Here is a 25496-nt window from a genome sequence, read left to right as displayed (position 1 = left end):
TCCTTTTTTCTTTATTTGAAAAAAAATACATTTTTAATCGTTTTTTAATAGTAATGTCAGTTTCCAGTCCAAGTCTGTGTTTGTCCACTTACTTGATTCCCACAGACCTAAAATGTTTCTTAGTTTATTTAATGAGCAGCAAGAACAGACACATCAAAATAAATACTGAATTAAAAGCTCCTTAATTTGTATCATTTCAAAACATTCTCAAGCAGAAAAAGTGCCCAAGCAAAGCACAGGATAGGATGAAGCACACAGTTGTGACTCAGGTGCCTCAGCCTTTCAAAATCAAGTCAAGACAGATACACAGATTTGGCAGCGGCAACAAAAGGCAACCAACAAACCAATTAACACTTTCAGAGCTGAGCACACATCCCTCTATTAGTAATCTAAAAGCAAAAGCCATAAGTATATTTTTGAAGCAGTCTTTGTCTAGTCTTGAAGTTAGCTTCTAACACATCAAAAATATCTTAAAATTATTTTTGATAAATTTGGTATATACAGGTCTGAGTTGCCATTTAAGAAAAGTTTCACCCATCTGCTTTAGACAGGATATGAAACAAACAAAACAGAAGACCTAATATTAGATTTTATAACAAATGTAACATCTCAAAGGCTAGCATGTTGTTTTCACTAAAAACCTTTTCATGCTTTATTCAGGCACAGTAAGGAGCCTATGCAATTTCAACACTGTACACCAGGGGAAATGGAAACATATAAAGTACTTTATTTTTAAATAAAGTAAAAACTATTGGATATTAACTGGTGTTTGTTATAAGTTAGACTCAGTGGAAGCCTCACCTCTTTCTCATGATACTGTAATGCAGCTCATCCTCCTGCTTGATGTGGGCATGATCCCCACTGGCCCGCTCACTGCCCTCACTGTCGTCACTGCTGAAGATAGAGGCCAGCTCCTTCTTGGGCACACGGTTGGGGGGAAGGGGAATGGTGCGTTTCTCAGCTAAGCGCCCACGGTTCTGCAAAAAAATGGCATAATTAAAAGAAGACACTTTAGCAAGATTCACTATTCCTCAACCTTTTACAGCTAAACATGAGGATACTGCCTCTAAAGCACCAGTTTATTTTTATCCAATTGCATCTCTCTTCTGCTCCTTTTTGAGCCCTCTCTTTAAATGTAAATGCAGAAATAATCAAGAGTCCAACGCAAAGGTATCTTGGTTCCTAATCTGTGATATTGATTAATTATTTTGTGCTCTGGTACTATGACCTCAGTGATTCCCAACAAAGTGTGCGCACAACACAGGAAATATAAATAGGTGACTCAAAATATGGGATAAATGTTTGAAACAGGTAAAAGTAATTAAAGACTGAAATGTTTATAACCATTTTGAATGATTGTATCATATCTATTTTAACAATCATAGCAATACAATATTTTTAAAAAGCAAATAAACTGTTAAACAAGTTAATTATTGGACTGCTAATTAATATACCATTATGCATTTTTATGTAATAAAAAGACATTGTTATATAAAATCTGGATTTCACATGATGTTATTTCAGTGCTTCATTTTGCTGAGCCTGGGGAGAAAACCTGAGAAGAGCAAAGGAATAGCAGTTTGAGGATAAAAGTTAGTTAATAGGGAAGAGAGGGAGAGCAAATGGGGGCAAGTGAAAAGGTAAGAAAAAATATACAAAAATGAAAGAATGTACTGAATCAAAACATGAAAGAAAGCTCCACATAAGTAAGGTTTGTCCGAAGTGGGAGAATGGACTTGGATTTGAAACTATATTCCCTTCTCTCCCTCTGTCTGTGCCTACATCTCTGCTGTTTCTCCCAGACGCCTTTATACCCTCCAGCTATCCCTTCCACCAGAAGAAACCCACTCTCCACCACTCCTCTTCTCTCACTCCTTCCATCCCAGGAGGCGCGGCAACATGAGTGGCAGGCGGGGGAAGGAGGAGGGATTTGGGGGCTGCTAGCCAAGAGGCAAACAGGTGCAGCCCCTCTGGAGTCTTTCAAATGGCAGACATTAAAAAGAGTGGGGGGGGCACTGAAAGATGAAAACATCCCCCAGGATGAGCAGGCCACAGAGTTTTACACATTTCTCTCCATTCTCTTATTTCGTTCCTTGCCAGAATAGAGGTTCTTCCTTCTTTCTTCTTGAAGCTTTCTACAAGTTCTGTTCAAGTGTTTGAGGAGAGTGGATCACTTCCTGATACTTTTGCTACTTCCACGGACAGCGTTGCTGTGGGATGTTGGCGCTGAGAGCACAGAGCACTACATGGCTAAACATCACCTAACAATAGAACAAGACCCTTCATGGATATAACCATAGGTACATCTGTCACACAAACACATCTGTTGAATTAAAATTCTTCTTCAAATCTCTTTTTTGCTCTCTTCACATCATCAAAAAAATAAACAAAACCACACAGATACATGTGCACCACTCACACACACCTGTTCTTGGTCCTTAGAATTTCCCTCCAGCATGGGGGATTCTACTTGAGACATGCCAGCAGTCGAGTGTGTACAAGAATAGTTTGTCTACCAGCAGTCGTGACTGTGGCTGTGTGTGTATTTGTGGGGCTGTGTGTGTGTGTGTGTGTGTGTGTGTGTGTGTGTGTGTGTGTGTGTGTGTGTGTGTGCGCGCAGCCAACCACCCACATGGCTGTGACATACCCAGGCTGACAGCCCCCTCCCCCCACCGCTCTTCTCTCCTCCCGGAAAGCCCCGATTCTTTCTTTAGTGGCACTGACGCAGAACTGGGGGTGAGCTCCCACTTCTTCCGGCAACACTTCCGCAGCACGGGGGAGGGCTCTCCGAAACAAAACAAAACACGAAGCAAAACACACCCCTGGCAGCCCACGTAGGAGTGCTGAAACGAAAGGCACATGAACACTAAGGCTTGTGTGCGCGCGCACACACGTCTGCGCACAGTGCTGAGGCAACCATGTGTGTGGTCAACCTCCTTTCAGCCATGGAAAAAAGTATCTCATAAAAGTCCCACTAAAAGCACCTCTATGAGCCTCCCACACTTTTTGTCTGATAGTCAGGCAGCCAAGAAATATATCTGTGATCCACATTAACATACTAAAAAAATGTACCAACAAACAAACAAAAAAGCCATATCTACAAATACAGACACCCATGTATTTGGGCATCCTGACCAACTTTTAAACATTACTGACAGACAATTACAATGGTCCTATCAAAACATGGCTTTAAGAAACTCTGCCCTTAAACATATCAATAATCTATATTTACATTCATGTATTCAAATAAGACGTGGATGAATTATCCATTAGCTACAATACGCTCTTTGACTAACAGTAGAAAAAGAACTGAAAAGAGTTGACAGGGGAACATTACTGCAAGTTTGACACTAAGAATTCCAACACTAAGGCCAAACATCAGCACAGATAAAGTGCAGATAACGTGTTTAAACAATCTAATTTAAGTGAGCACTAGCCACTGCAATTACCCCAGAATGGCTTTAACAAATTAGTGCATGTACAATGTATTCACACACACTCACAGCTGTTGGTTAATGGGTCAACATGTTACCTGTAAATGAAATGTCTTGCAACATCTTGAACCCTAAACGCAGTTATATATAAAGCTTAAAAAACTGCTATCCTATTGGTCTGGAGTTTCTGAATTTCAAGCAAATTGCACTTTTTTTGGGGAAGACACAGTTAAAAAAAATTACAATGGTAGTGAATTGAATTAATTAAACATTTTGTCATAAAATGATACTGTAATTTTAACTTTCAGATGTGCAGGATTTTCACTTCCTATTACGTTATATATGCCGTTGAGTGTAGTGCTCTGAGATTTACTGAAGTACTGGAGAAATGTGGGCTCACTAAATTTATTGAAAATAATCAAAGAAGTCAAAAGTAAATCAATATGCTCACTATGAGCCAAAAAACATCGTCTGCATTCATTTTTGATATCAGATAGAAATGGCCGATAAAGCTTGCAATATTATTAATTTTCTTTTGAAATATTGAAACTATATGTTATGACTATATGTTATTATACTTGTAGCTATAGCTTACGTTTTTCTGTACCTCACTTGGGTGTCATCCTGATTTCATAATTCGATACTAGCTTTGGTTGAAAAGTAACAAAATGCTTTTGTGAAAAAAGATTACAGGCTAATATCATAGCTACAAGACATGTTGGCTAACAAAGGCACCTAAATTCAAGCAGAAATTACAGTATAAAGCAATCTAATATTTTCTCTACTTTTAAATGAGGTCTTGGTGGAAAGTGTGGTTTTTTTCTTTCTCCTTGCCTTATTTCCTGAAAGGTGCAGTGCCCTGCCGCCGGCTCCAACCAGCATTAGTGAGCACACACCCACACACACAAACATGCAAGCACAGCGGTAGCCGCCCGTGACATTCCTGCAGCTGCGGCGCTCTCTCTCTTTCCCTTGCACGCGCCCCCCCAGCGATTTCCCTGGGGGACGAATGCCTAATGAGTCACGCGCCTGTCTGCCGTTACCTCGCAGCGTGTGTGTGTGTGTGTGTGTGTGTGTGTGTGTGTGTGTGTGTGTGTGTGTGTGTGTGTGTGTGTGTGTGTGTGTGTGAAGGCAGGATGGCGAGCCGTCTTGGCGCGAGCACTAGGAGAAAGGGGGAGGGGGAATGAGGAGACGACAGAGAGGGAAAAAAATAAGTGTGGCTTGAACAGGGAGCCGAAGCGGTCATTACAGCGTTCACATAAGAGCTGTGACACAAGCCCAAACAAACAATTTCTCTGCTGTTTTTGTGTGAACCTGGGATCCAGTTCATCAGAAAATCCAAATGACAATTTTTTTACTTTTTCTCTAACCCCTGACTCAGCCACAGAAAGCCTTTTCACAGGTTCAAATATAAGGGGTGATTATTAAGTCTAATTGAGATTGGTTCCTATGCAAACATGACAGCTAAAACTTGATTACTGTGAATAATCAGATTAAAGTAATAGTTAGATTTAAGTGTTTACTTGGTTTGCAGTAACCGGATTTCCCCAGTAACCCAATTATAAAGTTTATGTGATGTGTCTGATAGTCAGATTTGTAGTTGCCAGTAGAAAATGTCTCATTAGCTCTTAAATCAAAAAGCAAAACAAAAAAAAAAATTCTGTGGGTTTTGCTTTGATTAATTCACTGAGCACTTAAATCTAATCTCCCTTACGTGTGTTAGTTGTGATGAATGTTGTTTTGTTGTCATCCTCAAATCATTTTATACTTTTCTTTTTTTGCTACGAGTTGTAACACGGTTTGTATCCACTGTTTTCTGTGACCTTTCCTGAGCATGATTTAAAACTACTAAAAAAGTGATAGGCGGTATTTGTTTTAATCAGATTATATGTGCATATAAACACACAACAATACTGACAAGGCCTCAACGCTATCAAATCCAACTCCTCATACACAGACCAGTCAAACCAATACCACCACATGTTGCTGGCCATGATCGACAGGTGTCAGAACACACAATGTATCACAGCTTGCTTTGTATAGGGCTGCATAGCCAAAAACTTGTCAGAATGCCTCTGCCGATTCCTGCTCACCAAAACATTAAACCCTCCATGTGGATCTAATGTTGTGGCTGATTGGTGTGAGTACTTGGCAATTTAAATCTGATCCAATTCTAGATAACTGTGTGTACGTGTGTGGTTTATGTATAGACTTTAGGCAACGCTTGGTTGTTCAAGGCTGTGTGAGAGAAGAAAAAAAAAGTGAGAAAGCACTGTAGGGTGGACAGGCATGCGACCAAGTCCCCCCCCACAACACACACACGTTCATTCTTTCCCGCACTCCTGGCCCCCACGCGCTGAGCCGAGCAGGCAGTTGCAGCCCAGTGGAGCGGCACAGGGCAAGGGGGGTGGGAAGGGGAAGCAGCAAGGGGAGGAGGTGAGGTGCACAGAGGGCGAGAGGCGGTGAGATGGAGCGGATTGGGTGGGGTGAAGGGGGGCTGCTGGGGCGGCGTAGGGAGGTCAGTGGCGGTGCAGTCAAGCGTGCCAATGCGCCTCTCGCTCTCCTCTTTTCCTCTTGTTTGTCTCTCTCCCGTTCCTTCTCCCTTATTCTCTCTCTGCATGTTTGGATAAGCCCACTGAGGTCATCACGGGGGAGCTTTATGGACAGGTAAGGACTGGGCCTTTGTCCCTTCCCAGGGGCAAACACTAGGGAAGTGGATGCAAGTATGAGGTTGAGTTGATAAATCAAACTCACGGTTTCTGTTGTTTTTCTTTATTAAATAATGGTTCTGATAAAAGATGATCTACCTAAACCTAAAAGCTGGGGTTTATTTGTCTTTAATCTTTCTCCATTATGAAAACACAAACTAAACACAATAACCACAACACTAAATTATTTTACTTCCCAGTATTCCTGAGTTTATATAAAAAATATCAATACTTGTTTGGCTTTATTAATATATGAATGAAAGCAAAACTATGAGAGTGTAGTACTATCTGCAGCAGCCTGATGTGAGAGGGCAACAAGCAAGCATACATATATACCCTCATTCAGTGTGTAAATATGCACAGCACATTAAAATCAAACTTGCTGAAATGGCCAATAGTGGCAGCTAATATCTAATTTACAAAAAAATAAGTTATTATTTGAAAGAAAGACAACTAGAGACATCAAAATTTTTTTCCCGAGTGATTGTATGCAACTTTTACTCTATTTCTATACATTTGAATCTATATTAATCAGTGGACCCATGCTGAATCTAATTCGTTTGATACACATCGAGCAGCACACAAAAGTGCAGAAATACACTCAACACGATCGCAGTTCTGCACACTTATGGGCCAATGGCTGATCGTGTTACCATGGTAACGTAGCCTCAGCAGCCTGCATGCAAGCACGGGCACAAACACACAACTCATACTACCAGAAGTCGCAAACAGTAGATGGCTGCTCTATGAATCCAACTCCGCACATAACAACTCAACTTCTATTATTCTACTCAATATGGTGCACTTTAATTTTAATTATGTTTTCGTCATTAACCCTATTGGAAATGACATTATGAAAAAGTAATGAGATAGACTAAGTTATATGCAAAGTGTGCATGCCTGTGTTTGTTCATAGATGTGTTAGTGTGTGTTTAATTCCACTTTGCAAGAAGAGCCCTTGATTGGAGGAGGTCTTTACGAGCCGGAGGAGGGGAGTGTAATTTCCTCCCGGCCTCCACCAGTTCCGCTGAAATAACAGAGCAGAGGAAGCCCAGCTCTCCCAGGAGGAGACACACAAACACACACATGCACACACAGCGAGTTGGCCAATGATCCTGGCTGCACAAATAATCACAGACATGAAAAGATGAAGACAAGATACACATTAACACATCCACATGACGAAAGCATAACGCAAACCTACAGACCTAAGAATGAACTTCAATGTGCATCCATAGTCCTAAGTATTACATAGTATAAATGCAAAATACATTATGCTGTACATAAAGTTCCAGACACAGAATAAGCAGTAGTTAATAATTTCAAAACTGTACTTCTGAAACAAGCAAAAGATACAGAGAGATAGAGAAGTTATCTAAGCTTTGAGCATCACATAATTAAAGGTCTAATATAAAAGTAACAATGTGAGAGATTATCATCAACAGTGTATCAGTTATAAACTAATTGTAATTCAGAGTGTGGATAAACAACATAATCTACATATTGTTGCATGTTAACAACAGTTCAGTTTATTTGTGTGTCTGTATAAACAGCTTGTGTCGAAACAGAAAATTTCCAAGTGTTCTGAGCAGGCAGGTGAAACATCTTGCCAGCAATTAATGCTGTTTTATGATCATTTGCCTCATACCTATAGCAAAAAAAGATCACTAAAAGTTCAGCTGTCAAACTTTCAAAATAAATGTCTGCATGAGGTCATTTGTGTTAGTAGGCAGGCATATAGTGTGTGTGTGCGCGTGTGTGTGTATGTGTCTGTAAGACTGAGTGTGAGAGAGAGCCCATCAGCGAGTGCTGGCTGCTATGCCCTGAGGGAAGTCAGTAGGGAGAGAGGGAGACGCCAGTACAGGCCATGCAAGTCCTGCTGCCTAGCCTCCTCCGCCTAACCCTCACCGCCTTGCGTGGAACTGCCAACATACTTAGAGTGAGTGAGTGAGTGTGAGTGCGTTTGTGTGTGTGACAGTGGTATTTTCTCTGTGGGTTACACTACTTCAGGCTTTACCACCAGAAAAGGAAAGGGAGAGAGGGAGAAAAGACTACAACAACAACCTTGAGGCTCTCATATGCCTGCTTACGTCAATAACAAAGTTTTACCCTGTCACAGCTTTAATTGACGTGGAGCTGTACAAGCTCTAGCAAGCCAAAAGCCAATCATGCTGATATCTGTAATGAGCCTAAGCATAAGCAAACATGTTAATATTCTCAAATGTAAAAAAAAATAAGACAAGCATTTCTACAATCTATTTTCCCTGCCCTCTACCTGCCTCAAGTTGTTCGTTTTGGCTGAACCCTACTTGTAAGGGTACAGGTCTTCGTTCTTGGCTGTGAAAAATGTCACCAGTTTAGCTGTATCACTCAAACACCTCCAGCTTATCAAAACCGCCTTTGCCTTGCGTGCCTCACACACAATAATCAGCAGTGGCCACGCTCAGTAGCTCACTAAGCCTCTTACACCCTTCCCTCAAGATTAGTGCTTGGGAGCGACGACAGATGCGCTCCGTGGTGATAAAACACACACACACACACACACACACACTCACAAACCCGCTGCACCTGTGTGAACAGATTTGGCGACAGTGAGCCGGCAGTGTGCCTGCTCAAAGCTGACACACAGACACGCAGACACAGAGTGGTGATGCCGTAATCGTGACACACCTGCAAGGCCTCAAGGTTTGGCATAGTGCCACTGGTCGAGCCCTGAGGGAAGCACTAGGCAAACAAAAGTTCAACAGCCAGGTGAGGAAACTGAATCAATGGGACATAAGAGCCCAACCAATAACATCTAACGACAAGCAGCCCTACTGAACAGCTCAATGCCTCCGAATAAAAAGCTGTTTGATACCCTGCGCCTGCAAAAAGGGTGAATCAAAGTTCTGCGTGTGTGCCTATAAGGCCTTCACCATCAAGATTAGAAAGACAATGCTCACACCCAATCACTGTTTTATGCATATAGAACTGGGTGACCAAAATAAAATATGCCTATAGTTAGCATTCCGGTCACACACACTGAACAAATTCTAAACCACAGGCTGGTAATGGCCAAAATAAACAAAACACATTGACTGTCAATAATGCATACTTGAAATTAATAAATCTACTTTACTTTTTATAACTAAGCAGGTAAACCTGCTGTAATGCTTAACAATAAAGTGACAACTCTAGATTATAACATTATTAAAACAAATACTACACAATATGTAGCCTTTTAACACAAATAATTGTATTAACTCCCAGCTGTGCTTTATTTCATTGTGCTCTTTGACAAGTTACACCCATCAACAATAACAATTCATGACCACCAGTTAACAGCCCAGCATCTTTAAACCCTAATTATTCACTACAAAGACACTATCCTCAAGTCAAATAGAAACTATACTAAATAATTAGATTTTCTTGGGACATGAAGTAGAGATTAGCAGCACGGCAGCAGAACCAGTATGACAGAATATTATTCTTACCACTGGAGATGAAATTCGACAACCCGGACAATCACAGATGGGAGGGTGCACCTGTAAGATTCCTTTGGACATAAGAGTCTTCAGACTTTTCCCTGAGGAAAAAACAAACAAGAGACTTGGAGTAAATATGTGTATTCTCCAGGTAGTTAACTCTCCCTCCCTTTTCTTTAGTCTATTATCTCAGGACTCAAGAGTTATTAATACAACTCCTAAAAAACATCCAATAAGCACAGTATATAACTGAAAGGGTCAGTACCTGCAGACTTACTTGATTTCTCTCTCTACATATTTCCATGAAGTTTAATTTTGTACCCATTGACAAATGTGGTCAGGCAGAGAGACAGCAGCCTACTGTCATCTGTCTATAGGAACGGGTATATTAGGCTCCATTTTTGACCCGGGGGCAACACCCACCCCCCTCACATCTTAACTGTTGTCAGTTCTGCCTGAGTAAACGTGTGTGTGTGTGTGTGCGCGCGCGCAGCGACAGGGTTCGCGCACAGTGATAAATATGGCCGTAAAATACTATGCTATGAACAAAAATACCGCAACAATATCACTGTACTGACGCTGTACTTTTTTTCTTCTAGCCATTTTTTAACACCTACCAAACGCGCCCATTACAAATTACAGTTAAAACAAACGTTATTGTATAAAGTTGAATCCAAAAATAATCAAAGCAGCACTGACGCTGAAGATGAACACGAAAACAAGACGCTATATTTCAGAAAGTCTCTTTCATATTTACCATACGATGAAATAGTGAAGTGTCAACACCCATGCACAAGTGCAGCTGCACCTAACGGAACGATTTGTCCCATAACAAGGAAAAAAATCTATTTCAACTGACACAAACCGAATATCTATATCTATCTTTTCACCTCGGTCCCGGTGCAGCCTACTCCAGACGCCCCGGTTTGGTGTATGATCGCAGCCCAAACTCACTGTCAAAGCCTCAGAGGGTAGGTGGAAGATATGCGCCTAGTTTCTCATCTGTCTCCTTACGCACTGGCTGCTGTAACCCTTTCACTCCAAAACTCAGCAACGAACCAAGAGATACAAGTTTGTACCCAAAATAAGTGGCGTCTAAAAAGTGTTTCATTTATGGAAGTGTGCACGATTCTACTCACGAAACATGAGGACAGTGACTGTTGATCTTACCTTTGTGTCTAATACTCCGTTTCCAATCTTTGGCAGTCTCTCGTCCACTGACAAACTGGAACTCATTGGGGGTGAGCCACTCTCCCCTGTATTTAATTGAGGGTCCCTTACTACCTTGACACAGCTTATTGATGTAAAGCAAAGCCTTGTTTTCCCCGCACTCCACTTCGATGCACGGGTCCCCGTTGTCGAAGAAGGGCTGAAAGTCGGGGATGGAGGAGAACCTCTCCAACATTAAGTCGTCCGTGTGATGGTGGAGGTGTTGGTGATGCAGCGCCGAGTCGTGGAGCCCCAAGTATGCGCGGTGATGGGCGAAAATGTGTTCGTAGGGCGGCGGATGCGGGGTCACCACGGGGATAGCGGTGGCATTTAAAGGGGCCAGGTATTCGGACTGGTTAAACGCAGTTAATGCCATGTCGTCTCCATCCAGCCTCTCCTTTTTGATGGCAGGCATGTTAGTGAGAGCCGAGCGCCGGTAACAAGTGAAAAGCTGCTCGCCCGATCCAACTTGAGCGTCCTCTCCGTCTGCGAGTTGGGCTGACCCAGACTTGGAGACGCGCCGCTTGGTTTTACGCAGAGCCCCCGTGTCGCCGTGAGACAGCGGTCTGGTGAAGTTGCCGGATAGATTCCCATTCAGTAGTTTCCAGCTCGCAGCGGCAGCAGCGCTCTCCGCCAGCCTCACAGGTCCAACCTCCCACATTTAATCACACTCGCTCTGTTAATACCTGACATGCTGGGTAGCCCTGAGCCCCGGACATTATGTTATCAACAGTGATCATTACCAGTCACAGTACACGTCGTGTCTCTTTTTTTGCCTTTGGGGAAATGAGAAGTGAGAGGTTTTTTAAATATTCACCGAGTAGAGGCGACATTCAGCAGCGGCTGGGTAATATAAAAACACAGCCATGTACTTGCAGGGAGTTTACACGTGGCCAAGACACAATTTCACAGCCAATAAAGGCAGTAACATAGGAATCAAAGTATCAGCATAGCAACATTTCTCCCGTTGCTTAAACCGATATGGCATCTGGCATTAATTAGGAATATCAGGCTTGATCATCCTTAGTAGAACATTCATACTTCAAACTTTGGAAATAGTTTTTTTTAACCCCTGTGTGTGTCGTTGAAGTCACGCTGAAGTTCACAGACCCAGACCAAACAAGATTTGCACTCTCCGCCGCTTTTCAACTTGGCCCATTTAAACAGTGGAGGCTCGGCGAGAGCCTTGGAGGAGAGGGGGGACTGCGAGGGACGGCGCTCCGGGATTTAAATGGAGGAGCCTTAACTAGTTTGCACGAGGAAGTGAACAGTAACTGAATCTATGAATCAGAGAGAGCTATTTTTTTCATATTTACAATTTCTAACACTCTAAAGTTCAACATTTTCCAGTTTTAATAAATTTTTATGTAGAACTTCCTATAAATGAAACCAACCTCTGGTTTTACTGTTGTTTAAAATTATCAATTTTTAGTCCAAGTTGTTAATATCTGTACAATGTCCTAAACATATTACTTGATCACTTCTGAGAATTTTAGAATCTCCAGCCATTAATTAGACAGTCACTAATGAGCACACACAAAGTGTCTGCTTCAATCACAAAGTTTGGGTTACTATACCCACATCAGGCACATGTCGTGTGTCTCGTTCTAGTTGTTTCTAAATTCAACCATCTATTTGTTATACTCCACCTACTGACACCATTTTCTGCCACCCCACGAAAGTACTTAACCGCTTTGTGGGCTGTAGTTAGGACAGTTTGCATGAATATACAGAGCTGTCGCTGATAAAGTTATACGTAAAGGAAAACAATGATATATTTTACTTTACCTGACTTCGTGAAAAGTGGAAACTATCTCACTTGCTGACCAACTGTAATCAGTGCTAACCTCAAACGTGTGATAATGGACACTCACATATTACAAAAACAAAGATGTTTATTTTGAAGAGGCAAAAGGTTGGGCTCTTTGAGTGTTCATTAGTGACTAGCACTTAACAATGCTTCTCATTCTCCCATTCGCGCACACACAAACACACACACATCAATGGGGGAGCTGCTATGCAGCTGGGCAACACTCACCAGGAGCAGCTAAGAGTTAGCCATTTAATCAAACTGAGTAACTAGACAAGACGGACGTCAGATGAAGTTGAGGAGGTGACCGGGAACCCAATAGTTACTCTAAAAAAGCTTCAGATGTTTTCTGTAGACACAGGAGAAGCTGCCACACAAACAACTATCCCTGTAATACTCAATCAGGGCCTTATGGTCGAGTGGTTAGATGGAAGACACAGCCCACTTGGAGTTTGTCAAACAGCATTTAAATGACTCAGAACAGGAAAGAAAAGATTATTTGGTCTGAAGAGACAAAATAAACTATTTGGGCAAAACTCTAGCAGTATGTCTGGCACTACATTTGGCACTGCTAATAAACTGGCTACTATCATCTCTACAGTGAAGCATGGTGGTGGCAGCAGGATAGGGGTGTATGAGTAGCAGGGACAGGGGAACAGCCAGAAATGAGGGAAGGATATATGCAGGAAAACAAGTAAAAGTCCTTAAAGAAAAACTGTCCCACAGTGCCTCCGTCCCCCCTGAGACTGGAGTGACGGTTCAACTTTCAGCATGACGATGACATAAAGCATTGAGCCAAAACATTAGTGGAGTGGTTTTAGGACAATTTGATTACTGTCCTTGCGTTTTCCACCCTGATTTAAACCTCATATAGCAGCTGTGTAGACCTGAAAATGGCACTTTAAAGAGCTTCTGATGCAATCTGTGGAGCCTCAGAGATTATCAAGAACAGTGGAATAAACTGCCCAGGTGTGAAAAGATTGAAGAGATTTGCCCAATAAGAACTGCTAAATGGGGCCCTACACAGTATGTAAATAAACAAGAGATTTCAGTGTTTATCTTTTTATTTAATTTATTTGTACGGTTTCTAAGATTTCCTAAAATGTGTCTTAAAAAATGTGTTTTCCATATCAAATTAAATTTACTATGCACTAAATGTGCAAAAGTAAATGAAGGAATACTTTCTTAAGTGTCTTATCTGACTTTAATTTTGGGTTACAAGCAGATATCGGCATGGAAAGTTTTAAATGAACAAATCAAGTGTAATTACTGCTGCAAGCTTGCTGCTTTAACTACAGTAAAAAAATGGCCTGGAACCACATTTTCTAAGAGCTGTTTCGCTTCCCACTGTCTGCAGGGCATGTTCCCCTGAGCTCCTGGGCAGGACCACATCTGACCCCCATCAGTGGAGAACCACCCAGATGGATCCACCACCGACACATGGAATAGCCATTCCAGCAGCAGAGGTGGGGTCCAAAGCCCTGTGTGTCAGGGACCTATAAATCAGTCCAAACTGCCTCTGACACACACAGGAAGAAGGCATGCCACACCGCAGGCGGAAGCGGCGTACAAGAAGGCCAGAGACCACAGCGTAGCCATAACTGGTTTTAAGCCTACAGTCAGGACCAGGCAGGCAAATGCTCATCACACGTTTACAAAAAACACTTGACCGTTACCTCGCCAGAGACACTAATGCACCATAGGCTGACATTTCTCCTTTTGGAGGTGAGGAGCTGTGATGTCTGTAGGGAATGTAATGGAATGAGTGGTTTTGTGTATTTAAGAAACCAACACAAAATGTAAATCCACGGCTAAAGAAAAACCAAATATGACCTTGATTACTTTAAGAAGAGCTACCCATTACCTTTACAGTGAAAAATTAAAACGAAAGGCATTTTTCCGCTAAACAATAATGTCACTTCCCACATGTTGGTGAGTACACTGAACAGTAGCATTGAAATAAATCATAAGCTGCTGACATTTATGGCATGTGTTTACAAAGCCATTTCTAGGAAGTGGAACACTACATTTTAGATGAGAAGCTCTGCAAGTTCCTTATTACCAGCCCTAACCACATCGAAATGTCTCAATGGAAACCTCAATGTGCGTGGGCGCAGGAGGTTGCACCATCAGGACAGCCCTGATGAAACCAGTCATAAAGGGGACACCCATGCCCACTCCTACACCCACTCACTATCCTTTTATCATGACTCATTTTCGGCAGCACATAACGGAGGGGTTCCCCAAACCTGTACAGTGACGACACTTCAACTTTCACATCTTCAAAAACTGGTTTGTGTCAACTGAGTAGATTTTTCCATCAGCCTTAGTGTTTTCATAAAAATGTCTGATGTGATAGGGAAACCTTTTTAACCTTTCTACTTCACTTAACCTTTTCTTGCCTATTGCTTCTTTCACTGCAATGTCGAAGAGTTTTGTGCGTGTAGAGTAAAAGAAAAACACCACAGAAAACCACAAAGGAAACCCCATATACATACATAATAATTCAGTAAACCAGTACTTTGCACAACAAATAGCAATCTACTTCTATGAATTCTACTATTGTGTTCTCAGTCTGGGTTCAGTTACATTTAAAAACAACTCAGAGCAGATAATCCTTCACGCATGGGCTGTGATTATCTGATAATCAAAAGTGTACTTCATACTATTTCATAACTTGAAATACTGAATACACTTTATGATGGCTTTAGCTGTGATTTTCTGTTTCCCAGGAAGGCTTTAAACAACTTCCCCAAAAAACAAAATGTTCTGCATTCAGCAACTGGTTTAAAATATGCAGGTGGGGAATCGCAGAAGTAGCAGAATGACTTCTACTATTCAAGTGACAATAAGGCAAGTCAGTTACTCAAAATGTAACACAAGCGATGGGGACACTGGTGTCTCCTTCTCTTCAAGTTTCTCTGTCTCTGAATGCTGGTCTCTGAATGCATGTGATCTATGTCACAGAACCCTATCTCTTAGGTTCTCTTTGATTTACACCAATCCCTTCAACATTTTGAAGTCAGAAACTAGTTTATTTCATGACTTTAAGATGGCCTTCCAAAAATCACCTCAGACCATCCCCAAATCTCACTGGTGCCACTAATACCCCCAAGGAACATAACTAAATTTAAGAGACATGTCATGTCAAAGTCATGACCTGTTGGAGTACTATATGGTAGTGGATTGCAAATTGCATTGATAGTTTGAGTCATAAATATGTAATAGTATGGACAAACTGATGGTAACAGTTGTAAACATGAGTAATTATTATTTTATTGTTAACCGATGTGTTGATGTATTTTGTTTCCCCTTTAAATGTCAGGTAAAATTCAAAACACATCACAATTCATATTAAGACAGTTGACAATTATTTTCCTGCTTATCTGCTAAATTAGCTCATCATTAGTCAGGACAATATCAGATAGTGTTTTACTATATGACCCCCAGGCTATTTCTTAAAAAAAAAACAGGACAGAACTTCATAAACCAAAAATTCATAAGTTTGCTCCTCGCCTTACTGAGAGCAGTCTGTGACCCATTACCGTTTACAGAGAAAGTCTATTTCCTCATGTCACAAGGCACATTTTCTAATATCAAAATGCAGACCACGTCCATTCCTTCCCCTCATCGTCCGACGGGAACCCCCTTAACATGGTCCCCGCCTCTGCACCGTTGTTGGCAGCGGCCTGGAGCCGCAGCGCTGCTGGCGGGGGAGAGAGGTAATAAATAACCCGGGGAGAGGAGCGGAGACCGCCGGGCGGTGCACAGTCTGACCTGACAAATACTCACTGGAAAACCATCAGAGAGCGAGAGCCCACCCCTAGCGCTTGGAGCCAGCCTTTCAGACATGATCTGCAAAATATATAGGCCTGCCCCTACTGGAAAAAAAGACAGGAAGACAGACAGAAGCGTCTCCTTCTCTCCCCCATCCACATCCAGACAGCCAGAGACAGGCAGAGAGTAATTAACTATTTAAGTATGAATAAGAGTATGAATGTCTTAGCTTCAGTATGTCTGGAAAAATTTCCCCACAGAAATAAATGAGATGATAAACACAGGGGGAGGTTAAAGTTGCTTGAGATGTTGAACTAAAGATTGGAGATTAAACCCAAATAAAGTTAATCCAAGTTCTACTTCTGTGGACAATTAAGGGGCCTAGAAAATATTCTTAAGTTGGTGTTTGGTTCTGTTTTTCTGACACACAGTTAAAATTGAGGATTACATAGAAAGCTAATTAGGGTATTTTCTCAAATACGTCATAACAACTTTGGTTTTACGTGAATATCATACATATAGATGTCTCAGATTTCAACCACAACTCCAATTCAATGTGTTGAATGGTTTTCAATTTTGTCATTCAGGCAACAATGAAAAATTAAATATGGCATTCCAAAAATCATGTCAGACCCTCTCCAAATCTCACTGTCAAAAGGTGTTACTAATTATTGTGATACTAAATAGTTACATATAAATTGTACTAGTTTAGATCTGGGGATTATCCAGAGTAACAAACACTGTTTCTGGTGTCACATTATTTTAAACACTATAAGCACAACAAGAAAAATTTCATTCACTTCCATTGTATTTTTTCGATGCCTCTAAAAGCAAACTGAAAAAAAAACAAGCACATGGCTAGATGTCACAAAATGGCAAGGGAAATAATTATTTCTTACATTTTGGGAGAGTAATGGCAGATAAACTATGGTTAAGGTTAGGCACCTACAATGTTTGGTTAAGGTTAGAAAAATATTGGGAACACAAACTCCACAACCACCTCGACCACCACATTCTTACTTTAGCCTCTTACACAACTTCCTGTATTGGATGTAATTTCTAGGGAGACTGGTCTTTTCACAGAGATGACATAACCAATAATGTATCAAAAATCCGGGCCATGCAACATTGCTAACTGACACCATCACTTTGATTCTAATTTATAGAGCCCTATTTCATCTTTCTCTGCTCTTTATACAGCTTCTCATTTCTGTGCTATTTGATAAAAGCAGAGGAGTAAAAGCTAGAAAACACCCTTTGCTTCAGGTCACCCTTCTGTTGTAGCTGTTGTAGCTCATTAAGTCTATTTGCTGCTATAATATGGTGCTACCTTTGCTGACTCATTCTCATTTTATCTAGACATAAAACTTCTCAGGTGTACTGGAGGGAGTTTGGCTCTCCTAAGGTGGAATTTGAGGAATTTAATATCAGAAAATGTTTCAGGGGATATAGTCTCTGGGCTTTGAGTGTACTATTTTAGCAGACATGGAGAAACATTATGCATTAGAAGGGGAAAAATGTGGATCAGAGTGCTGAATTTCTGACAAGACTCTTTGGAAAGCAGTAAATTTGGCATATCAATACCTTCCATCTGTTGGTATTCCTAAACAACACATTATATTTCAAACCTTTTGTTCTCAGTATGTGTCTCTAATTGCTCAATAGACAGTGTTTTTGGGTACCATGTACAATCACCAAGGACACTAGTCCCTTTTCAATAAGGTTAAAGTTAAATTTCCCCTTTGTTTTAGGTTTCAAAACAGTTTTAAGAATGAACAGTTCTGTGAGCATGGACATAACTTCATGCTATTTTGGTGCTATAACCTTAGCCTTAAGGTAAACTTTCACTGAACACAAAAACTCCCCAAAAACTGTTTTAAACTCAAAAAGTATGGAACCAACACAGTCCTGTAACTCCAGATATCAGAGTTGGCAAGCAGACAGGGTAACATTAGACCTTGGAGGGGGCTGAGGGGGGTTTATGCTGTCGTGCCGGCGCCCTTGGCCTCCCCCGGCGGATCTGGGGGGTCAGGCGGCTGTCTGTGATCCCACACAGTGGCTCTTCCACATGGGATTTATTTTCTTGCTGGATGGGCAGGCAGGCGGCCCAAGAGGATTCTCATTTTAGAGCAGCGTCTGTAGCTGTCAACGCCAGCCGACAGAGGCAAACGGACACCCGACCCCAAGTATCCTCCCTCAACACTCCCCATTGGACTCCCTCCTCTATGCATTCTATTCCCTGTACGCTCACAAACACAGAGCATACGGACAACACACACACACGCAGAAAAGAACAACTGCAAAGATGCTCATTTTGTCCAAGTGAAACTTTTGTTCATACTGATTAAGCTGGAAATTACAAAATTAAAAATTCTACAATTGTTTTTTTTGTTTTGTTTTTTGGATTTAGACACATTTTGTATTTCCTGAGTTTTTATCTTTGATTATAAAGCTCTGTGATGAACTCATAGCTTCAACAAGAAATGAGCCAGGTCTATCTAGCAAAAAATGCACAGCGTCCCCCCTTCCTCCCCAGTGCCGTTAATAATTTGTGCAGTAAAAGATAGCGTGCCTCTCTGAGTTTGTGGGAGTTATTGGCACAGTATTCCCCACCATATTTGTGCGAGGCAGTGATAGGAACATAAATTATTTCTTATCTCTTCCGCAATCCATTTTTCAAAGGGCTCACTCTGTGTTTGAAGGGTAGCAGCGCCAACAGCTAAGGCCCAGATAGTAAGCTACATTAGCCTTCAAGAGATCTGACTTAGTAATTTCAAACAATGCAATAAGAACAGAACTCACGGATATGGGCAGTGCCATATATGACCTTATGGTCCAAAAAAAATACCAAATTAAGCTCCTGGAATTCAACAAACAATGCCCAGCATTACTACCCAACAAACACAGACTTTGTTGTGGTGTAGAGGATGGAAGAGGTGAGGGCCAGTTTAAGTAACCCCTACTCTATACTAGAATAAGAAGTATATGGGCATAGTGACGTCTTTGGAATATGGGGAGTTCTAAATTGTTTTTGTTTTTTTTGTTGTCTTTTCGGCTTATCCCGTGAGTTCAGGGTCACCACAGCAGATCATTGTCCGCATGTTGATTCGGCACAGTTTTTTTACGCCCTTCCTGACACAACAGCCCAACAGTTAGGGGTTCACTGGCACAGGATCTTGCCCAGAGACACTTCGACATATAGCCGGAAACCAGGGATCGAACCACTCACCCTGTGGTCTGTGGACGACTGCCTTACCAGTTGAGCTACAGCCGCCCCCTGGGGAGTTCTAAATTGTGCAGTGCTGAAAACAAAAGTAAAGTCCTTATAAATCACATCAGCCACTTTTCCATAACGAAGCCCCTTTGGTTCTCAGCAGAGGTCAAGAGTTTCTCTCTGCTGAAAACATGCAAAATGAAACACAGGAAAAGTTTCAAGGGAAATTGAAAAAGTCAAATAATGACTTGCCCTGGCCACCCCTGTCAACACTGTTCTGGATCTGGACATTCACATCACAATACTTGTTGGAAACTCCTCACAAGCACTGTCAGCTATCACTCTCAGCAATCTAGATATATTCCACATTTGAGGCTGATCTGCAGACACAAAGTGACAAATGATAAATATCAAACCCTCCTCTGCAAAGCATTAATGTCTGCTCGCAAAGAATAAACTCTAGCTCTCCCAGCTACTATTGATTTTTTTCCCTGTGTGATGTGAAACCAGCAATCAGCACTGTGGTTCGAAATAGCCCTGAAACCGGAGTCGAGACGTCGATGAGTCGCCAACACATTTCAATTAGCAAGCCGCCCTGGCTGATCTCTCCCCTGGGGCATAAAGCATAGAGGGTCAGGCACACCCACCTCAAGTCCACATGTGGTCCTGTGTTAAACTCAATCTGAGCATGTATAGGGCAAATTTACACATGCAACAGCCACTCCTTATTTATTTCTAGATACTTTCTACTACAAACTGTAGTTGCAGGTAAAACAATCTTCAGCCTTTGACGGTTTCCGAAGAGGCCTGTGATGTTTTCAGAGGAACAAGACATATATACAGCAATATGAGCTACATTTTGGGATGTAAAATAATTGTCAATTATTAAACCTTTATTTATATGAATAGCCCATGCAGAAAATGATTTTCATTTATAGTGTACCTATAGCAACACTAGAATACATAGGGGACTGACTATTCACAGCTTTATGTTTTGTACTAGTGCAGATCTTCAGCGTCAGCTACTTTTATGACTCTCTATTTTTGCTTCTTAAGTATTTTTATGAGAGACTTTATTTTTTGATGTTGACGTAGTGTGTATAAGTACAGTTTAAACTTTCAGTGCTTCAGAGTTTAGCTTTGTTTAGGACATCTATACAGAATGACATCCTATCATTGTACCTGCTATAAAATTAAGTGGAATTTTAGTGGAATGTATGGTCAGATACATGATCATCTTAACTGTCCCTTCGTTAAAATGAGCTTCATTGATTTCCAGCAGAATTTTGTTAATGTTATAGGATTTACAGAATTTTTGTAAGTGAAATCATTTTATGAACTTTAGCTCTGTTCAATGAAAAAAAAAAGTTTTTTCCAAAAAATATAGATTTTACAAAGTATTGATGAAAGTATTATTTGTGCAGCACTAGTGAAATAGCCCAAAAAGTAACATAAGATAACAGGATGAAATGCTTTGTATAGGTTTGTCAGTTTGCTCTCTCTCACTTGTAGCAATGTTGTTTCATTCTCTTACAGCTCTCCTCAACAACAACAGACTGAAGCTGTCATGTGTTTGAGTGTGTGTGTGTGTGTGTGTGTGTGTGTGTGTGTGTGTGTGTGTGTGTGTGTGTGTGTGTGTGTGTGTGTGTATACACTGTACATTTTCCATTGAGGGGCCAGGGGGTTACGGTGGAGCCACAGGGCCACTGCGACAACTCACTGCCCTCCTCTCTCAACCCCCCTGTACCCTCTGGCCTTTTGCTCCTCGCCTGGCTGGCAGCCCTGTATCAGGCAGACACACCATAGGCTCTGCCCCCCCCCACATGCAGACACACACACACACACACAAAAACACACACCACTCCCTCCACCACCCTCTGCTCTGTGCCGATCGATACAGCTCTACGCCTTTCATCTGACCAGAGCTTTGGAGGAGCCTCACTTCCTCAAGAAAGCCCAATACACAACCCTCTCTCTGGGCAGGTTATTCTGTGTGTGTGTGTGTGTGTGTGTGTGTGTGTGTGTCTGTGTGTGTGTGTGTGTGTGTGTGTGAGTGAGATGAATTAGAATTCGTGTCTGTGACAGACAGAAGAAAAGGTTTTATGTGAATTGGTAAATAATTAAGACAAATATAGGGTTTGTTTGATTGGATGTGTATAAAAAAGCATTATCAGTTAACAAAATCTATGCACACGTTAAAAGTAGTGTTGTAAGTAGTGCAAGAAAATATTGCAGTAAAGGTACAATAAAGGTGTCTTCTTTTAGTATTATATTCTATACTGAGAATAGTAGTATTGTTTCAATGTAGTGTAAGAGTGTTTCTGCCCATTTGGCAAAGATGCTCTGAGTCTATGGATCACCTTTTTGCTGCCCTTAATTTTATAGAAATATGAATACATTAAAGCTTCAGTGAGCATGGTAACCTCTACCTGGACCGAAACTCCAGTGGGTATGTAAGAGGGAAGTTGATTTAGTGGAAGATCCTTATAAATACTTCAAAAGCAGAAGAGACAACATCCATTTCTCTCTCTCATTTTTCCTCTAACAGCTTCCTGTGTTGTTTGAGGAATAGGAGACTTAGCTCTGTCTCCCTCCTTTTGCTGCTTACCCTACAGATTCCCATGTTGTTTTTAGACAAGGAATCCTAACTTCCTGTGTGGAACAGGGAAAAACTGAACTTCCTCACTCAGCAGCCAGGTGTTGAACAAGAGTGGCTGCTCAGGTCATGTCAAGGTCAGTGGAAAACACAACCTCCCAGGAGGAAAACATACCACACATGGAAATCTGTTTAGAAAAGCTGAAAAAAAAAAAAATCCTCCCACGCAGATATTTAAACAGGACTTGAAAACCTAAAACAAAATGTGAACAATTAACTTAAACCTCAACCTGATGCAACTAGGAACCTAATAAAAAAGAACCTGTGTTTAATTTGTACCTGAATACGTGTGCTTTGGTCAGGCTTTAGTCCAAGAAGATCAGAAACACTCACTACTCACTGGTGTTGAGGCTCCAATGTGTTGTAGCCTTTGTGTCTCGTCTTCTCTCTAGTCACCTCCGCGCAGTGCTAGGAACAAATATATTTGTTATATTTACAATTTCCAGGGTTTGGGGTTAAATAAAACACATCAAAGCAACAATTAGGGGTGGCATAAAGGCATACAAAGTAAGGAAAAATATATCTGATCATAAATGGACTGTTTGGTGTGAGGTTCAAAAGTTTCAGCTTATTAACACAGTTGTATTACTCAATAAATAAACAGATACATTCTGTGCAAACGTTTCAATTACTTCAAATGACTGCAACCCCAATTCAAAAAAAGTTGGGAAAATGTGAAAACAAATAAAAACAGAATGCCATGATTTGCAAATCTCATAAACCCATATTTTAGTCACAACAGAAAATAAACAACATATCAGATGTTGAAAATGTAACGGAAAATGTAACATTTCATTAAAAATATTAGCTCATTTTGTATTTGATGGCAGCAACACATCTCAAAAAAGTGGGCAAGAGGGGCAACAAAAGGCTGGAAAAGTAATTGCTGCAAATCAAAAACAAACTGAGGAGTATTTAACAAGTAACAAGCAACAGGTCAATAACATAACTGCGCATAAAAAAGAGCATTTCAGAGAGGCAGAGGCTCTCAAATGTAAAAGGTGGGCAGAGGTTCACTAAGCTCCAACAAACAGCACCAAAAAATTGTGGCTCAATTTTAGAAAAATGTTCCTCAATGTAAAATTGCAAACACTTTGAAGACCCCACCATCTACAGATATATAATATCAAAAGATTCACAGAATAAGGAGGAATCTCTGTGCACAAGGGACAAGGCCAAAGGTCACAAATGGACGCATGTAATCTTTGGGCCCTCAGGTGGCACTGTATTAAAACCCGCATGATTCTCTACTGTCTGTAAATACAGTTTACTGTGTAATCCACAAATGTAAGTTAAAGCTATATCATGCAAAGAAGAAGCCAAATGTGAACACGATCCAGAAATGCCGCCATGTTCTCTGGGCCAAGGTAATTTAAAATGGTCTGAGGAAAATGGAAAACTGTTCTGTCGTCTGATGATAATCTTTTTGGAAACCATGGATGGAGGAGAGGAGAGGGACCACCCAGCTTGTTATCAGCAGAAAGTTCAAAATACTGCATGTCTGATGGTATGCAGGTGCATTAGTGCCTATGGCGTGGGCAGCTTACACATCTGGAAAGACAACATCAATGCTGAAAAGTACATGGATGTCTATCTATCTGTCTATCTGAGCTGTCACACTCTGTTTGTGCTTTTACTCACAGCAAACTGTCAGTCAGGGGACCTCTCCATTCACTGCTTGTGGCCAAAAAATATTAGCTGGATGGAGTTTTACCTTTGAGTGATCACTCAGAATCTCTGTTAGGGTGCCAATGGCATTGCAATCAATACTTCTGCTCCCTGATGCATTAAGTTATGATTGTTCTGGTATATAACATGACAACATATTTTTAGTGTCCCTCTAATAAGTGCTTTATAGGCCATTAGTATCAAAAAGGGAAAATATATATGTATAAAAATGCAAAATAATTTTCATTTTGTCTCTTGTCTCTGTAAATCAATTATCAAACAGGGCCTTCAAATAGTCTGCTTGACATTAAACTCCCAAGGCTTGTGTGGCCCAATGCAGATCAGTGTTTAGCCTGTGATCTCACTCATTGCCAGTTTTTAAACTTGCAACCAAACAAAAAGTTTTTTAAAATCAGGGAAGGTTTTGCAAAATGCATGTAATCTGGATTAGTAACATCTGACCTTCTCTGAAACAGGTGGGGAGAACCATTTAAATAAACTATAGCTGTAATTCAAACAGAAATTATTAGAAAACCCTGATATAATGTGTTGATATAATAGACAGGTACCATATCTCCTACTCAGTAGTCATCAAGTCATATTCAAAGTAAATGTAATATTATGTAGACATTATTACAGTTCAGCAAATGAAAAAGAAGTTTATTTTCTGAATCTCCTCACTAATCTACCTGGGGTGACTATGAAGCTAGCAACAGGTTTTGCAGGTTTTTTAGTGTACTAACATGGTGTGAATACTATGAAGTGATACAATGAAAACTCTACAATCCTACAATCTACCATCTGAATCAGTTTGCTGGCCAGTTTGGGTCTAAAAAGCGAATCAATCCTAACTAGTGTGCTGAATTTCTTGATTTCCTTCCATTATGCTGGAAAAGTAGGATCCATTTTTATACACGTACGTGTAGATGCACATGCTTGCACACCACCCACCCATCAGAGAAGCACCAGTCAGGATGTTGTCTGAATAGATGTTTAGTCTGCCCAGAGCAGCACACTGCTGTCTGTTTTTATTGGCCCTCTGAATCCACAGAGGCACCACTGCCTTGGTCACTACCCCCCCCCCCCACACACACACACACACACACAAGCACACGCCAAGCTTCTGAGTTTGACCGTCAAAGGGTGAAGGAGCAGGGAAGGGGAAAGATGCTGGAAGCAAGCAAGCTGCTTCTACATCCACAAGGCCGCGAACGGGCCATATAAACAACACTGTGTGGCCACCAGAGATTGGTACATTGTCCGAGTGGAAACGTCTGGTCCTGCATGAGTCAACCTTCGGTGCTGCACAGGAGTGGAAAGACACTGAACTGTCCCAAACAGTTTCCAGACTACCCAAAATAGGCCTCTTAATCCCAGCCTAATGTTAACCAAATGTCAACTAAAGGATAAGAGTGTTGGTCAGTTGTAATATAATTTCCTAGTCAAGACAAAAAAATTCCAAGCCTACAGTCAGGACTAAAGCACATGACCAGAAGCCATACATATGTAATGGACATGCTCAACCTGGTGTTATTTACCAAGGTGTTATTTACCAA

At 41.1% G+C, this 25496-nt stretch overlaps 1 protein-coding gene across 7 annotated transcripts in view; it reads right to left on the bottom strand.

The window, feature by feature from the left end:
• samd11 (sterile alpha motif domain containing 11) overlaps positions 1–11920 on the bottom strand; it is a 44626-nt gene extending 32706 nt beyond the window's left edge. For 2 of the 7 annotated variants that reach the window (XM_067525916.1, XM_067525918.1), the window contains exons 1-3: positions 10777–11920; positions 9616–9707; positions 802–977 (exon numbers count right to left, since the gene is read on the bottom strand). In XM_067525916.1, the coding sequence (XP_067382017.1) occupies positions 802–977; positions 9616–9707; positions 10777–11476 (968 nt within the window). In that variant the 5' untranslated portion in view covers positions 11477–11920. Of the gene's footprint in view, positions 1–801; positions 978–9615; positions 9708–9871; positions 10008–10363; positions 10628–10776 lie in introns of those variants that run through there. The other 5 variants (XM_067525917.1, XM_067525919.1, XM_067525920.1 and 2 more) reach the window with 5 other exon arrangements.
• Positions 11921–25496: the final 13576 nt, after the last annotated feature.

Source organism: Channa argus, chromosome 13, assembly GCF_033026475.1.
Source record: "Channa argus isolate prfri chromosome 13, Channa argus male v1.0, whole genome shotgun sequence".
NCBI lineage: Eukaryota > Metazoa > Chordata > Actinopteri > Anabantiformes > Channidae > Channa > Channa argus.
The sequence above is the reverse complement of the archived record's forward strand: the minus strand, read 5'-3'. Positions and strand labels throughout refer to the sequence as shown.